The sequence below is a fragment of the Gopherus evgoodei genome, chromosome 2 (assembly GCF_007399415.2).
Source record: "Gopherus evgoodei ecotype Sinaloan lineage chromosome 2, rGopEvg1_v1.p, whole genome shotgun sequence".
In the NCBI taxonomy this organism is placed as follows: domain Eukaryota; kingdom Metazoa; phylum Chordata; order Testudines; family Testudinidae; genus Gopherus; species Gopherus evgoodei.
This window is the reverse complement of record NC_044323.1, coordinates 71714727-71732983: the sequence shown is the minus strand read 5'-3', so window position 1 is coordinate 71732983 and position 18257 is coordinate 71714727. Positions and strand designations below refer to the sequence as shown.

At 40.3% G+C, this 18257-nt stretch overlaps 1 protein-coding gene across 2 annotated transcripts in view; it reads right to left on the bottom strand.

Moving 5' to 3' along the window:
* RARB (retinoic acid receptor beta) overlaps window positions 1-18257 on the bottom strand; it is a 678155-nt gene that overhangs the window by 285579 nt on the left and 374319 nt on the right. For both annotated transcript variants that reach the window (XM_030550971.1, XM_030550972.1), the window contains one exon: window positions 10462-10976. In XM_030550971.1, the coding sequence (XP_030406831.1) occupies window positions 10462-10639 (178 nt within the window). In that variant the 5' untranslated portion in view covers window positions 10640-10976. The remainder of the gene's footprint in view (window positions 1-10461; window positions 10977-18257) is intronic.

Here is an 18257-nt window from a genome sequence, read left to right as displayed (position 1 = left end):
CATAATCTTCTCCATCAGGTGCTTTCATAGGCAAAACTCCTGGGCTTCTTGAGTTCTGGCTGAGAAGAAGCCACAGATACTGCACTTTGCAGAGATATGTGCTTCACCCAAACCTACTACAGGCACCATTGATGTTCATCACTGATGGAGAAGGCGCGAGGGCAAGAAACACAATTCTTGAATCCCAGGACTCGGGCATAGTCCCAGAGCTGGGAAAAGGCCCCCCAACTGGTGGAAAAGAAATTCCTATGCTAACTATAAACTTTAACTACTAACTATTAAGCTAAGATAGATAACTATTTACAAACATTTTCTTTCTTCACTGGTTAAACAACAGAATGAAAGAGGACACCATTCCTACTCAGGCCATGTTGTGGTAAGAAGGAACTGAAGAGGCATCAATCCTTATGGCCTCTTATACCCTTGGTCGGGAGCATGAGGAGAGCTACTGTACATGCAGGCCAACAGACCCTGCTCTGATGCATTTCAAGATTTGGGCTCATGGTGCTCATAGGTTGTTAGTTTCAATTATAGATTCTTTTTAATTAAATGTTTTGTTACAGAATATCCTTGTTTCAAGGTCCACGAGTGGGGGAACAATTCTGTAAGAGAACTAAGGATACTACCACTTGTAGACATTAGCAAGTCCATGGGCACTGGGAAGAGAACTTATGGGGATAATTACTAGAAACAGATTCAGCCATCTGTATGCTTAGAGAATTTCTAAAAATTGGTTCTTATCTGAAAGCAGGTCTACTCTGTCCCTCTACCTGCAGAACTGATTCTCAAGTCCAGGAAACCTTGTTGCTAGTTTCTTAAGAGGCTTACATCTATGGGATAACCAGAAATCACTCTGATAGGGCGGAGTTACAAAAGGAGTCATGGGCAGTTAGTCTGAGGGAAGGGCTATTACCGAGTAGTTTAACTTTTAGGGGGAACACATTTAAAAGTGTTATGCTTCATAGAGCACATTAGAAGATGACAATACCATAACAGAGATCCAAAATTTATCAGCTGTACTTTAAAACTGTTCCTATCATGAAACCATCACAGAACATATTACATAGTTTTTTTGAATCCAACAGTCTGATTGTTTTAGGAGTCTCAGACTACATGAATCCAGGAAGAATTGATGGCAGCTTGTTCCAAAAGCAGAGAGTCTTTTAAGGTTAGGGCTGATGTCATTAGCAGGATATTGTATTGGGGATCTCATATCAGAATTGCTAGCATGATACCATATTGCCTGTATGTAAATAAATTAATATTCAGATTCTGCCTATCCCACCTTCTGAATATAAGAACTATGTTTAAAAATAAAATGGGCACAGGTGATGATAAAAGGCGATGTCTGAAGACAGCTGGCAATTGCAGAGGTGTGCAAATGGCAATGAGTATATGGCAAGCCTTCAGTGTGAGATGGGATTTAAAGAAAGAGGAGGCAATAAAGGTGAAAAGCAGACTACTCAGAAAGCTGTAACTACTGAAAAACATAAAACAGATGAAGTTCTTTAAAGTTTTAACTTATATCAGATTTTTCCCCTAATTCGATACAGATATAGCAATATTATTAGACTAATGTGCAGCTGTTGAAAACTATAACTACGCTGAGTGAAAAAAATCCATCACATATTTACTGTGATTCAACCACCACTGGAAACATTCCCCTCTTGTAGCACTGTAAGATAGAGTGGGAACTGGGAGTCCTTGACCTTCTAGGTAATTAAGGAAATAGAGATATAGTCTTATTTTATCAGAGATACAGAGAGACACTGAACTATTTGAATAGCTGAAGAATTTGTCTGTATTTGCCTGTTCCTGAGTAATGCGGATAGTTTAGCACTCTCTTGGGGGCAACGCATCGTAATGAATATCCACTATTCATATTTAATGCAATCTACCAAAGAGTGCTTTTGGGAGGACTTTTTGTGTCAATACAATGATTAACAGGTGAACTGGAAAAATAAATGAATGCCTACAAGGGGTGGAGCTGGGGAAACTACGTTGTAACACATTAAAAATACTGCATTCTATTGTATTAGTTTAATGATGTCAGTCAGTCCATATTTATTCCCCCCCGCCCCCCCCTCCCAAAAAGAATTTGAGCTGGAGCCCAGGTTGTAAATAGCCAGCAACAATGTAAGAGAAAACCTTCCTAACAGAACATAATAATGTTTTAAAACAACAATCTGCCTCGCCTGAGTATCTCAAAAGTGCTATTTCAAAACCATAGTATTACTATATTTAGTAGCTAGATAAGGGTTCATATAGCATTGTCAGAGTGGACTCTATTCCCTGTCTATCCCACATTCTTGAACAATTTTATTTTTCAGAATTCTACACATGTCCAAAAGAACTATACTGAACAGAATAGGTGGAACATTCTATTTTAAGATTACACTTTTCCATACTTTCCAGTGTATGCAGTTTTAAATGTGCAGTTAAATTACCTTAACTCTATTGTTGCCACCGCATAGACTCTCCATGTAAAATGGTTATGATTATCTAATAAGTGGATCAGTTACTCACCTTATTGACTTTCTGTCGAAGTCCTTTATTATGATATGGTCACATCTCTCAATCCCTCCCTATACATTCCTGGGACAAATGAAGGCAGGATCCTTGGGATCCAAGTCTTATGGTCAGGGGCTTGAGGACCAGATTGGAGCAGTAAGTCACAGAGAGAATAACAGGTGGATCATCATATGATTGTTAATAGCTAACTGCTCTGTGGGCTGCTTCATCAGGAGGATGACAAGAGACCATCTCAGGAGAAAGTGGACCATCTCAAGTGAGGGGATTTTTCTTTTTTTACGTGGACTCCATTTGTTTGTGCCTCTAGCCCTCATTTAGATTTAATCCAGGTAGTTTTATCTGTGTGGAGGTATTTAAAACTCAATTAAAAATCCCGTAAGATGCATGACTATTTCATAACATAGTTTAGTGGTATTTGTATTCAGACTGCATTGTGAACACATTGCTATTTATGTTGCCAATCCACTAAATATTATATTAAAAGAGAATTTTCCCTTTCAATTCTGGTACATATATGTATTGGCAACAACTGATCTCTTTGGCTTTTATGTAGTTTTCTGATAATATAAAAACAGAAACTTAAAATTTAAAAATGTGAGTTCTAATTCAGATTGCAACAGAAAAAGACAGCATCGTGTTCGGATGGGGCCTTGGGAGGACAGTCATCCAAGTATGGAAAAATGATGATTATTTGTTTCCTCAGATAGGCAATGACTACCATGAGGACCTTGGAGAACACCCGAGGCACGGCAGATAGTCCAAAGGGCAGTACTTTGTACTGGCAGTAGCCTGTGCCCACAACAAATCGGAAGAATCATCTGTGTGCAGGGCGTATGGAAATATGAAAGTCCACACCAGTCCCCCTGTTCCATTGCTGGGATAATAGTGGAGAGAGTAACCATCTTGAAGCATTGCAGTTTGACGAATTTGTTTAGGTTGTGAAGGTCCATGATGGGACACCAGCCGCTGGACTTTTTCTGAATAAGTACATAGTGGGAGTAGAAGCCCTGTCCCCTGTGGAGGGAAGAGACTTGTTCTATGGCTCCCAATTGCAGAAGATGTTTTATTTCCTCCCCAGAGAATGGAATCATGAAAGAGGTTCCTGAAAAGGGATAGGGGAGGTGGAAGTGGCAGGATAGATAGGAAGGAGATAGAGTATCCTTCCCTGATTATCTCTAGGATCTACTTGTCCGAGGTGATGAGACTCCCAAGATGACAGGAATGGGGCCAGTCGGTCATCAAACAGATGGAATATCAAAGATGGTGGGCATGCCTGGAAAAAAGGGGTGCTTCTCAGGGCCTCAATCGCACCATCGAACTTGTTGCTTTGGTGGTGATATGTGACAGGTAGACCCCTGAGGAGTGGACTGTTTACATTTATTAGGAGGCCTTCGTTGTTGGTGCTGGATGTCATAGTGTCATCGAGGAGTGTATTGTTCTGTATTGAATCGTAAGGGGACTTGGTACTTCCCCAAGCATCCCTTTGGTGCCGGCGTGTATATCCTCAGGAAACTCAGGGAATCTTTAAGGGAGTGCAGAGAATTATCCGTGAGCTCCACGAAAAGTTTCTGCCTTCAAACAGTAAGTCCTCTACTGTGGTTTGTGCCTCCTTAGGAAAACCCAAGGGTGGAGCCACGATGCACGCCTCTTGACCACAGAAGTTGCAATGGATCAAGCAGCAGTGTCTGTGGAGTCTAGTGAGAGTTTTAGGGCTGTACAGGCTAGGAGGTGTCCTTCCAATATGAAGGCTTGGAATTGCTCCTTCTTGGTCTCCAGTAGATCATGACAGAGTTCCTCCAATTTGGAGTAGTTTACATAGTTATACTTTGCCATAAGGGCTGCATAGTTTGAAAGCATATATTGGAGTGTGGCTGATGAATATGCCTTGCATCCAAATAGGTCCAGATGTTTCCAATCTCTGTCTGGTTTATTAGAATAGGACTGGAACTGATGGTCTCTCTTTTGCACGGCATTGACCACTAGAGAATTTGGGTAGGAGTGCGAAAATAAGAATCCTCATTCTTCACCAGAACATAGTATTTTCTGTTGGCTGTTTGCAGGTTGGAGGGATAGACGCCGGAGACTGCTACAGCACCTTTGTGAGGTCAAAAGAGCCTCATTGATTGGCAATGTGATCTTGGCGGAAGAGAATATGTGCAGTATATCCAGCAGTTTTTAGCTTCCTCCAACAGGATCTCGAAAGATTCTGTAACCCAGCGGAATAACTCCTGAAAGCGTCTGAAATCGTCGGCAGATGGGGGGGTTGGGGCATCATCAGGAGAAGAGGATGAAAAATATAAAGTTGGTGGAGACTCTTCCTCCTCCTGTTCAGTTAATGCCAGCAGTGGTTTGACCTCCTGAGGGAGAGAAATAGGTAGAGAAGGGAGAAGTGTAGGTATCCATCAAAGCTCCCTGGTAGGGAGAACTGCCCCCTATGCAAGGTTTCCCAATACAGCCAGTTTGGTGGGAGTGGCACATATGGCTACATCCATGGTGGTCTCTGCCAGGCTTTATGATCAGCAGGAGATTGCGTATAGTGAGGATGGGCAGGTACGAATTGCCCCATAGTCAAGGGAACACTAAAGGCCCTCGTGTTCCTCATCACCACCACTAGGGAAGAGAGGTGCCATTCTTGGTGGAGAGAGGGAGGAGCGGCATGAGTCTGGAGAAAACGGTGGAAGTGGTGGGGAGAGGTCACATCACAGAAGAGGAGACTCAGGAGTGTCAGAGACCAGCCGCTCCGTCGGGTATCTGAAGTCATGTGGAGGGGTAAAAAGCCTCATCGGTGTCGATGGAAGACACAGCTCTGAAGGCAGACAATGCACCGAAGGCAGGGTGTATGTCTCTGAGACTAGGTCAGTGCTGATAATTTTGCTGGTGCCAAGGTCTTAATCAATGTTGATGGTTTCGTTGGTGCCAGAAATGGCATCGGTGCCATAGCTCCTGAACGTGGCCAAGCTTGGTCCTCAGAGCTGGGAAATGGTGCCAAGGGATGTAGGTCTGCTCAGTTAAAGTCTTTTGACTGTTTCTTTGAACTGGTACTGGAGGTGCTCAGATGAGCCCTGGAGCATGTATCCCATCAGAGGCTGAGGTAAACGACCTCGCTGGGGACGGTGTTCTGGTGGGCTGTGCCTCAGAGTGTGAGGAGAAAGCTCATTTCTTGTCATCCAAAGGAGCAAGGAATCAGTTTCTCTTCAGGGGACAGGGAAAATGAGGACTGGCAGATGACCTGAAAGAGCGTGAGACAGGGGCACCGGAATGGAGTGGGGGGGTGTCAGGGGCCTGGCCCATTCATTTTTTGCCATGGCCACCCCCACACTTCCCCATTCCCCCAAGGCCCTGCCCTCACCAGCCAGGCCAGCAGCTGGAGCCTGACCAGGGTGCCTCCTCCACCTGCCTGGGGGTGGGGGAAGGGCTAAGAGCAGCCCTGGGCCCTGGCCAAGCCCTGCAGCCCCCCCCACCACCCCCAGTAGGACTCGGGTTGGGGTAAGAGCTGCGCGGGCAGCTATGGAAAGCCACAGACTCTCCTGTCCTGGGAAGGGGGCCCATGGGGCAAAGACATGGGCTGGGGCCTGCTCTTGGCCCCCCATCCCTGAGCAGGTGAAGGATCCGCAGCTCCTGCTTCCAGTTTGGCCGGGGATGGGGCCTCAGCTGGAAGAGGGGGGCCGGGCAGGGTCACGGAGGGTCTGGGGTCACGGAGGGAGCAAGACTTCCCTGCTTTTGGGATGATTCCACTGCCACTGGCATGAGGGCCTCTCTGGGGAAGAGTCTGGGCCTGTGCCTGATGCCAGCCATAAGGAGAAGTTTCAATCTAATATCCCAGTGATTTCTGGCCCTGGGTATCAGGCCAAGGCAGTGGGAACACTTTTGTGGGACGTGTCTCTCTCCCAGAGAGCAGATACACTGCATGTGGCCATCCCTTACCAGGAAGGTGGCTCTGCAAGAAATGACCCTCTTAAACCCAGGGGATCTGGACATAAGGGTGGAGGGAAAAGCTTCCCAATTGAGAAGGGAAGGAAGTGGGGGAAAACCGAAACTCAAGCTGTGAAAGAACTGTAAAGGTAAAGACAAAATAAAAATAATAATTAATTTTTTTTTTTATAGAAGAGGAAAGGAGAAGAAGAAGAAAATACTAACTACTGTGCTGCGGATTCCATTCTATTCCAGACCAAAGGCAGTAGACAAGACACTGGGGGTGGTCGGACTGCACAGCGCTATATATACGTCCTGCGCACAGCACAAGAGGGGGAAGGTCCGACAGACACTGCTAATGAAGATTTCCAGTCCCAGGCACAGGGGGCACTGTTGTATCAGCAAATGGAGAACCCATAGAGACATCACTCAAAGAACTAGCCCAACAGTTGCTGGTGTATGATTCTGACTTACAAGATATTAAAGTGGCTCTGACCTCCATTTTCTTCCATGTTGTCTTTGTCCCTGTTTAGGTCCCAAGAAGAACTTCTTTGTCCAGAGTACTATCAATGCACATTTTTTCATGGATTCATAGCCACAGGAAATGAGAACAAAATGACCCACTGAAGCTCGAAATACCATTACGAAACCAACCATCCTGTAACTATTTCAGTTAATTTTTTTGAAGTAGAAAAGGTTTGTGGTTCATCATTATGAATGCTATTGCATGAGCATGCACACTGAGTACTGCCAAATGGGACTACTGAAAATCTCTGCTTTCAGCTGCCCAGGGTTAGTACAGCACTAGGTGAATCAATCATGCTTACAAAAGTAATTTTCTTCTTAACCACAGTCTCTCTTTTATTCATTCACTCTTAACATACAGTTCACCTATGTGTAAAGGTAATATTTTTTCTGTTACTGACCTTTTTAGCATTTTGACCAACCTTATAATTATAAAGTATTTTTCATTATGTATCTCAGTCTAAAAACAGAAGTCAAGTCAGAGGTGAAAGAGTCAACACCATTATCAACATCAGTGAAATTAATTCACTATAACACAGTTCTCTCACTGTAGGCCACTTATGCCCATAAAATTAATATGTCTAAAAGCCTTTTGTCTCTTTAATAGGAGAAGGGGCTGATGATGAGACCTCTTATTTCTATGACATGTCAGTTTCAACTGTAGATACAAGATGGCTGAATTTACAAGTACTTGGTATAATGGAAAAAGTCTGAAGTCAAGACAGAACAAAAAATAGTACAGTAAAATTATATGAAGTCTTTCAACTTAAACTGTACCAACTTTGATAGCTCTGAACAAAAGCTGATAAATTACATTGTTTTAAAAAAAACTAAAGGGACCAGAGATCTTTATTCCTGACAATGTTCCTATTATCTAAAATAGAATATTGAACTCATGCAGTTGAAAGATATAGAAAGATACAGCACTGAGGATACAGTCACATATAGTGCAGGGCTTCAGGCAGATACTGGGCAAGTTTCCCCACATATAACTTCTCACTACAGAATTGTATTCTCCCACTGTCCAGTTCTGGCTCTCATTTTAATAGAAAGACTGCTGACCATGCTAAACTGTACCAAACTGCATGGTAGTTTTGTGAAGTGGAAAAATTAGTTAGGATAGGCCACTCTGACTACATTCAAAAATCTTAATCCAAGCCTCTTAAGATATAAAGTCAATGCACTAGGTTCCTTTCTCGGGGCTCCTGAATGATTTATAAATAACTTACCAGAACTCTAAAGGCCTAAATTCAAAAGAGGCTGCCACTTCTGTAAGACCGGAAAACAAAATAAGTGAGAAATATCAACCAAAAAGGCCAGCTGTCTTGCAGGGATCTCTTCCCCTAAGAAATTTTTGTCCCATTGAGCCCCTTCAACATTTCACAGAGAGGCCATAATTTTCATATACAGGTACCTAGTGCTAGGCTCTGAAGTGACCAGATATTTATGGTCAGTGAAGTCAATGAGAACTGCTGGTGCTCAGCACCTCTAAAGAATCAGGTTAATTTTACTTGCGTATGTAAATATGGATAAAAGTGTCTGACCTAAGGCAAGCACTTGTGAAAATACTGAAAATTGGAGCACCAGACCATGACAGTGGAGATTTAAAGAGACATTCCCATATTTTCAAAACTGGCCATTTGTTTTGAGTGCCTAAACATACATTCGGCTTGATTTTTCGAAATGCTCAGTAGTCACAACTACTGATTTGATTTCAATACAATCTTAATGTAATAAGAACATGATTGTGCATATACAGTCCTATATATTTTGGATATTTAGCAATACATGTCTTCAGAAAGGTGCTGTGAATTAATCATCTATTTGGTCCATGTGACAGAAGAACTTTCGTGCAATATCAGAGCAAAAACTCAGTTCAGTATTCTGATCACTTCTAAAGGGACTGGGAAATCAAATGCTTAAAATGTTTTCTAACTTGTAGCTGTTTCTTCTTTACATCCTATAAAAGAAATCATGCAGTGCAATAAAACAGAAGAAACTAAGAGTCTGACCCTGGAAACAATATGCCTGCATGTAGTCTCACTAAGTCTACATGCATGGGGAAATCACGTCCCTCTTGAAGTTAATAGCAAAACACATTTATTTCAGTAAGGCGAGGTGTTCACCCATAATGGGTACGTGAATAAAGGAGGAGCTTCACATGCAAGTGGCATTAACGAGCGTTTGAATTTCTTCATTCCTGTGCCTCATGCTAAAATGTTGCTTTCCTTCTTCGTTTCTATGGTTCTCTTCTTTTTTCCTCTCCTTCCTTGTCTGGAATGCAAAACTTTTCATGCTTTTTCACTCCAGCACATATTTTAGTAGCTAATATCAATACTCTGCAAGCCCTTTGTAGCTTTCTGTTTAGTCAAAAGACTTCTTAATATGGAGCATTCACAGCAAGGTCTTTTAACAAACATCTGTACAATAAATGTGAGCTGTGAAATGAAACAGAATACTCCCCCAATATCCCACCAAGCATGCACTGCTTTTCCTCACGTAGGGCCTAACTCTGCACTGTTACACCACTGAAAATATAGAGTAACTCACTTTCCTTAAATGGTGTTACACTGGGTTTACACTAGTGTAATTGAGAATATCACTTGGACCAATGGCCCTTCCTTTCAATGCATTGAAACATGGTAGTGTTCATTAAAAAGCAATGAACAACTCATTTTGGCTAGTACACTTAGTATGTGTTTCAGATGCATACGTGGGGATTCTATATGCAGCTACAGAATTGGGACCTTAGTATGGCAAGCAACAGGGAAGCAAAACAAAAAAGCACTATTAATTATGTACTAACATAGGCAATAGCTATTTGCTAATGAGAGAAGAAATTATTTTTCTCTGTGATTTGTTAAAAACACATATATGGTCTGAACTATAGTGGTATGATAAGGTATCATCACAGCTACGAACGAATAACAACGCAAGATTTCCTAATGTCTAGCAGGTCTTATCATGATTTTCATAGCTGGAATATTTCATACTATTGCATGTTCATTATCTTTTTTTAAAAAAGGCAAAGAAAAATAAAAATCATATTTCAAAATAAATTTGTTTTTAAAGAAAGGGCAAATGAACAGCTATAATTAACCTGACAATAATCAACGTGTTCATTCTTTAATAAACGAAATTACAGTAAAGCCTCAGAGTTATGAATATCAGAGTCACGAACTGACCAGTCAACCGCATATCTCATTTCGAACTGGAAGTACAAAATAAGGGAGCAGCACAAACAAAAAAAAAGGAAAAAAGTACAGTACTGTAAAGTAAACTAGCAAAAAAAATAAAGGGAAAGCAGCATTTTACTTCTGCATAGTAAAGTTTCAAAGCTGTATTAAGTCAATGTTCAGTTGTAAATTTTTGAAAGAATAACCATAACGTTTTGTTCAGAGTTACAAACAATCTCCATTCCTGAGATGTTCGTAACTCTGAGGTTCTACTGTTGTAAATAACAGCCATAAGAATCAATAACTGGGCACTTACTTGCAGGTGATGGGGTGCTGCATCCACTTGTTGGTGGGTTACCCTGGAGTCCATGAAGGGAAGGAAGTGAAAGTCCACCAATGACGGGAGGAAAAAGTAACGGATATGGGGCTGTTGGATAGTGATTCATATGTCCATTCACTGTTGGTACTGGACACGTGTGGCTGCTGGTTGTCATGTTAATACTTCAAAGGCTATGAAGTGTACAAATACTATGTTGCATTACTCCAGGCCAGGAAATGAATATCTGAACTTGTGAATGGAAGAGGCTGACAAACCTGCAGGTACTGCTTGAGCTGGATTGTGTGAGGATGAGAAGATAATTCACTAGATAACAATCCTTTATTTCATTGCTGCTTTCTACTGCTTTTTCCAGTATATTCTTGCCGTGCAGACTGAGAACAGAAAATCTTCTTTTCCTAATCTGTGCATGTGGTGTGCAGTTCAGGTGCTTATTTAAATAACTTTTTTTTCTGGAAAGATAGCTTCACTCTACAGATGCATGCTGATTTATTCTGGAGGGGAAAAAATAAAGTATATTGGTATATTATGCATAAAAGCTGAAAATCTTTCTGTTCTGTGCTTACTTTGTAAAGAGAAGTATTTACCAGTGTCCCATAACATGGGCCCGACAATCCCAGGGATGAAATCCCTATCCAATTAATTTCAGTGGGCCAAGATTTCAGCACTGAATGTTTTATTGCTAATCAGACACAACTTCTGTTTTAAAAACCGCCAAATTCTGAACTTTGATCAACCAAATTAGCTGAAATCCTGATGGGGAGGGAAAAATCAAGTAAAGATTAAATGTTCTTGAAGATACAATATATCAACACAAGTCAAATCCTAGAAATATATTTGGGGTGTATTTTTTTAAAGTGTGTTTAGCAAATACAGATCATGCATTTTCAATCCTGAAGACTCATCCCCATAACAGATACAGAATGAGTGCCGGCAGTGCAAGCTCCCCACTCTACTTCACCAGAAATGTCTCAGTTCTGGCCCAGAAGAACCATCTCTGTGATTCATTGTTGATAGCCCATTCAATCCTTGACTTCTTGTCTTAGGGTACTGCCTATACTGGGAACATGTATTAACTAACTCAAGGACAGTGTAAACAAGCCCTTAGACTGCCAACAAACGTATCTATTAGTGTAAATAATTATAGTATTTTATATAATGCACTTTACTTGGGGCTTCCCTTGAAGAACACTCAGAAGCTTCAGCTATTTCATGCTGGTGTAATAATAAACTACCCTTGTGCTCTTCTGTGGGCTTCTCTTTTGCTTTCAGGTGCAAGGGAAGGTGGTGGTTACAATTTTTAAAGCCATATATCAATGGGGACTTAGCTTCCTCCCTCCATGCCTCATCAGAATAACTGAGATGCTCCTCTTTGTGATACTCTCTAGATTCAAAGTCTTGAACTGGAGGAGGAGCATTTTTGGTGGTGTCCTAAAAAGTGAAATTTGCTCCCTCTGAATGTCTAATTTATCTCATTAGATTTCAGGGTATGATGTATGGCTTATCTTTTCCGCCAATCACTTGCTTGGCCTTTGCCAAGTCTTAACTGATTTTGAAATCTAGTGACAGGTTGCTATTATTGCTGACTGTGAACACTACTAGTTGATGTTTGTTTTTATCTTAAGGCATTGAATGCGTAGTAATTTTATGGACTCTATGCTGAACTCTTGTCACTAGGAGTTATAGCAATCAGAATGAGTACAATTCATTTTCATTTGCTTAATGATGGACCAAAGCACCAAGTCCACATATATTCATGACCTTAAGAAAGACCAAAATGTGAACCATTAACCACAACACTGGATTCTTAAGAGGACAAAAGCATGAGAAGTCAGCAAATGCAATACGGCTGGCTCCTCAAGTTCTCCTACAAAAGGAGTTAGGAGGAAGAGTCACATGGCAATCTTAGCCTTTCCCATCAGCAAATAGTCAGTAGGCATCCGTGACATTTCGTGCTTTCATGAAGTGAAGTCCTCAGATGTATAAAGGCTTCAATGCAGAAGAGTGTCAGCCCAGAAATCTTTAGCAGGTGCAGAAAAAGAATAAGAAGATTTCCCTCTTATATAGTGCTTTTCATCCACAGATCACCAAGCGATTTACAATGCAGGGTGAGTAACATGATCTCCTTTTTAGATATGGGGAAACTAAACCACAGAAGTGAAGTGACCTGCTCGTGACAAAACAGATCAGTGACAGAGGTGGGAAAATGGTGACAACACAGCTTTTAAGGGTAGTTGCTGCTAGTCAGTCCATGGGTTGTCATTAAGAATTAAAATGAGAAATTCATGTGTTTACCTGCCTGGCAAGTCACACAGAAGTGGAATATTTCTACTATATGTGGACTAGCGGGAAAGGCTACTAGTGATGCACATTTTGACACAGCAATTTATGCTGAGCACAGCATGTTTAAGGGGTAACAAATGTACTTGCAAGTACTCGATAACTGCGTGACTTATGTGTGAATAGCATTAACACAGATGAAGCTAGACATGCATGTGGAGGAGAATGTAATGATTGGTATATTGCACTAAACAAACATTTGGTGGAAGGCAGAAAAAGCGCTGCTCATGTTGCTTTTGAGGACCATCTTCCAGGAGATCAGTGAAATAATACTGGTCTTGGAGGACAACTCATAGCCAAAATAATGGGTCACAATGGCATCAAGATAAAACTGAAAGTTAAGAGATGGGGGATGTTAGATATTAAAGAATCTCACAATGAAGGGACAAAAATAAAATCTCACTGAATTTCCAGGAGCAATTTGGGCAGATCCCATACACCAGCAACTTCCTAATACCCAGATGCTTATAAATTGGGGAGGTACATAGAACAAATTCACCCTGAAGTCAAGGGTCTTGGACCAGGGATAAATGAGGCCCTTTATCATTAAATGAGGCCTCCAGAAATAAAATACAGCTTATAAAACTATCAAATATTTTCAACTATATTTCTGTTAACTCAATCATGCAGAGCTCAGCACACATTATCAAAATGTGCACAGCAGTGGCCTTTGCTAATATTTCAGACAGAGCAGAAATACGACTGTGTGATGAGCTAAGCAGGCAACATATTACACACACGATTATACTACCTTTCTTTTATCTTCAATTCACTTATTATAAAGTACCCACTAGCAAGTTTTCAAACTTATCATGTAGAAGTGCAAATGCAGTAGAATTTCAGATTACATTTTGGCTTCTTTGTCTTTAATGTCTAAAATGAAATTGCAGCACATTACTCCATAAAGGTGGACTAGATACTTTGATTTCCATTTAAAAAAACACAAGGACCAGTTCTTCCAACACTTATCCATACAACTAGCCTTATGAGAGGCTAGTTTCAGATGGAAGTTAATGAATTACTGTTGAAATATTCAAACATTAGTTCAAGACACTAACGTTTAAACCTCAGCTACATTGCTCTCTCCAGAATTACTAAAGAGAGACATACCTGTATAGTTGAATGTTAACTTATTTTTTATGAAAAATAACTACTTTTTGTAGAAAAATAAAAATTAGAAATGAAAATAACATCATCTAGTCATTTCCCAAACAATGCTGGAATACTTTCTATAATACATTTTCTAGTTACTTGAAAATGCATCAGTATTTTCATAACATTTTTAATGTGCATGTCCATGCAAATATTATAGCTCCAAACTATGGATTATCACATAATCATAAACACTGACAGTCCATACATAAGCCGTTATCATATACAAATTACACACTCTTGGAACATTAAATCTTTTCCTGCCTTTCGAAAAACTCACTGCTATTCATTGGATATTAGTCTTCAGGGAAGAAAATCTCCTGCAGAACAGGCAGGATGTTAAACTTCATTCACTGTCTTGTTCTTTATATATGTGCAGACAGGCAACGTGGTATAATGAAGAAAATGGTGGTGGTTCGAAAACTGGGTATCCACAGGCAATTAGCACTCACATGAAGTATGAGTGGGTCAACACTTATAAGATACCCAAAAGATTGTAGAAGAAATTATTAGAAAGGATTGCAAGTATTATTGGATTCATATCCAGACCTTACTACTGTGGTATCTAAGTCTGGCATTAGACATCAGTCTTAGGTGTGGAGGAAGAAGGCTCCCAGGAGCCAGTGTTGTTTCAGTTCCACAGTGACATTCTCTTTTTCTCAGATAGGTTGAACCAAAGTTTTCTAGGACAGTAAAGGCAGCACTACCTTCACCAGCTGCAAGGAAAGGTGCTCCATCTCACTGCTCATTTGCTGTTATTAAAACCAACAAACACTCCCTGCCAAAGGAATACTTCCTGCATGGGCAGCATGCTATTAGTGACCATGGTGCTTGATTGCAACCCTCACTCATGCAGGCAGGCCCATTGGGCTTCAATCCTATGCATGATGGGTGGGATTTTCAAAGATGTCCAAGTCACTTAGGAGCTTCTGAAAACCCACTCAATAAATAAAATCAACTTTCATGAGACTATTATCACGAATGGGAGTTCAGCAGCCTAAGGGTTGCACAACAGAACCCCTTCATAGGAAGAGCAAGGACAAAGGGGATCGTATGGAAGGCCTTTTCAAACGCTAAAAGATGTCCATACTGTGCAGTACACTGAGCACCAACCAGTGACTCTTCTTTGACAAAGCATATATTTCCTTTTTTGTATTTTATAGATCTTTTATTGGCTTGATTAGAGAGATACAGCAGAAGGCCACAGAAGTATGAATAAAGAAGGTTAGAATAGATTCAAAGCATAAAAACATATTTACCAGCTATAGTTAAGATACAAAGTGTACCTATCTCTTTTCCATTTCTTCTTGTGTTTTATATAATTGAACAGTAGTTTTAATCTACTGCTTTCTTATACACAAAAACATCTGTGACTGGGAAGAGGGAGTGGGCCTGTTTGTTTTTTTTTTTTACTGTTTTCTCGTTATTTTAATTTTATATAAGATCAGTCTTGGAAAGCAACTTTGTTTTCTGAGCATCTGCTGATCCTCTTAGAGTTTATTAATTTACTTTACTCCCATTTGCTTCCATTTATTTTACTATCATTTGATGCTACTGAGTTTGGTGAAGCTGCTTTCACTTAAACAATAACTGAATTCAGTTCACAAAACCCTTTCATAGCCACGGGCGACTGTGTGTGCCATTGACTTGGCATACATATCAATGGCAGGAAGAGATCTTGGTGAGGGAGCCAGGGCAGATGGCCTGGTCGAAGCAAGCGGTCAGCGGAGGAGACTGTGTTCCGTCCTCCCATCTATCACGCTGGGATCCAGCACCAGGCCAGCATTCTTCTCTCTTCTTCTGCCATTCTCCAATTTCCACCACAAGACAGCCAACATATACAGAGTCACAACATCAGTGTCTTTGTTCTCCTTTACTCTGTTTCCCCTTTTCCCCAAAACAACATCATCAAAACTGGTTTCTACTATGGACTCCTAAAACAGCATTGTGGGATTCTACCTTACCCACAGATCTTACTGAAATTCTCAGGTATAAGGCCCCCGTTACTGTGGTAGATAAGCACTTCAATGTCTTTAATCTATTTGTCCTCTCAACACCCCTGTGAGGTAGAGGAGAGCTACTGTTACTATTTTATAGACAGGGAGTTGAGACATAGTCTCTTTCAAAGTCCCAGATTTTTAAAGATATTTAGGCACTGCTGTGCTCAGTGTTGCAACGCCTATGTGCCTAAATCCATTTTAAAATGGAGAGAGGCTCCTAAAGCAATTAGACATTGCAATGCTGAACACAGCAATGACTAAGTGCCTCTGATCTCACAGGAAGCCTGTGATAGAGCAGGAAATCCAACCTGAGTCTCCTAAATCCCAGGCTAGCACCCTAACAACTGGGCCACCCTTCCTTTCTGAGGGGAGAGTCTGGCTCTTCTTTGCTGTGGCTGATCTGTATGCTCCATAGAGAGGCAAACCCCTCCTTACTCAACAGAACAAATCAGGAGGAATTTCACAAGAAAAACCTTTCAGTAATTTCTTCCCACTTATCCCAGGGGAGGGTTTTGATCATGCCCTTAGCTATTATGCAGCTGAAGACAAATTTAAATGCTATTTTCAAAATAAATCAAGATCTGATAGGTTAAACAAACCACAGTATATCTAATGTATAAAGGGTTTATAGTTTATGCTGAAATCCTTGGTTATGCATATGCTTTCTATTATGCTAGCTGATAGTATCACACTGAATAGAATTGAATAATTCAACAGATTTACCAGGAGTTAACTGTAAATCAGTCAGATATAGTAACATGATTTTCATGCCACCTTTATAACTATTTAAAACATGTAGATGGAATTTTTCAAAAAGGTGTTTAGTTTTCCATAGATCATCTTTGAGCGTGAGATGTTGCATTTTGTTTCCTTACCTATATAAAGAGACTTAATTAAACAATAAACTAGTTACAATGGCAGAGGTAAAAAAGCCTTCAGAGTGTTATGTTTCCTTTATTAGCATAGTGATGTGAAACTAAACAGAAGAAGCAATCTAATAACAAACATTCCTTTGAGTACTGTTCAGGGAGCAAAAGGACATCCACTTATTGTTCAGCCCATCCCATTGGTCCATATATGGCAATAAAGGTACAATAGAAGGAAACAGGAAACAGCCTGGCACATCTACATTATCTTATTAGAGGCTAATGGATATCTCAGAGGAACATGCATCTGATTCTGAATAGTCTGTACCAATCTCCTAAGCAATTATTCTTAATTAGTGGATTCTGTTTATAGATGGAACTTAGTGTACCCTTCTGTATCAAAGAGAGGCAGACATCTGGAGGGAGATATGGTTTTCTTAAAGGGAAAGTGCTACAGCTGTGTTTTGATTTTGGCAAATAATAGCTCCTTCAGGCATAACATCTTCTACTGTGTTATTAATCAAAAAACCATGATGGTGAAAAAAAGACCATGCTGTTAATCTCAAACTATGAAAGTAAACATAGGAAGCTAATGGTTGGATAAGCAAATAAACAACTGAGCCCTAAACTTTTCAACCAATAGCCAAAAATCTTAATATAGCAGATTATGTCACAAGAATAACATCTGCATTTTGTATCTGCCAAGTCTTCAGCCAAAAAAAGTAAACTATTGCATATGACCAGATGTATTAATATAAAGGAAGATGTATGAAACAGGCCTTTCAGGCGAATTTATTGAAAAGCAGATATTCAGTTCATATAGTCCAAATAACCAAAATTATCAAATACTTGAAGCTATAGGTTCAGGACAAATTGTGAAAAAGATACAATAAATTGCAGAAACAAAAATTAGCAAATACATATTGTCTAGCATTGAGACCTTTCCCCTATCTCCGAGTTTGTAAGGCTATCACCTTATGAGACAAAATTTTTCTTGACTAATTGTTAATGCTTGTTATTGGGGTTTGTTTTATTTCTTTCGCCTGAGTGCAATTATTAACATAATTAATGGAACTGGCAGTTAATGAACAAAAGTTGCTGGGGAGTGCATTGAAAAACTTTCTTATGTTTTGCTAAGCACTTAAGCTTCATATGCCTTGTGTCTCAAACACACCCTGATACACTCCAAGAAAATTGCATATCTAAATTTGAAAAGGGAAAAAAAGAAGAGTGAGAGACAACAGCACCCATTTATTTACATACTATACAACAGTGCCCTGCTGGGCCAACTATTGATTTTAATAGAAATGAGAGTCCGGGCTGGAAAGCAGCAGCTGCAAGTATATAGCATCCAAAAACATTATCATCTATTTCAAGGGGGTAACCTTTGTTTCAACCAGCCTTTATTGGTAAGACA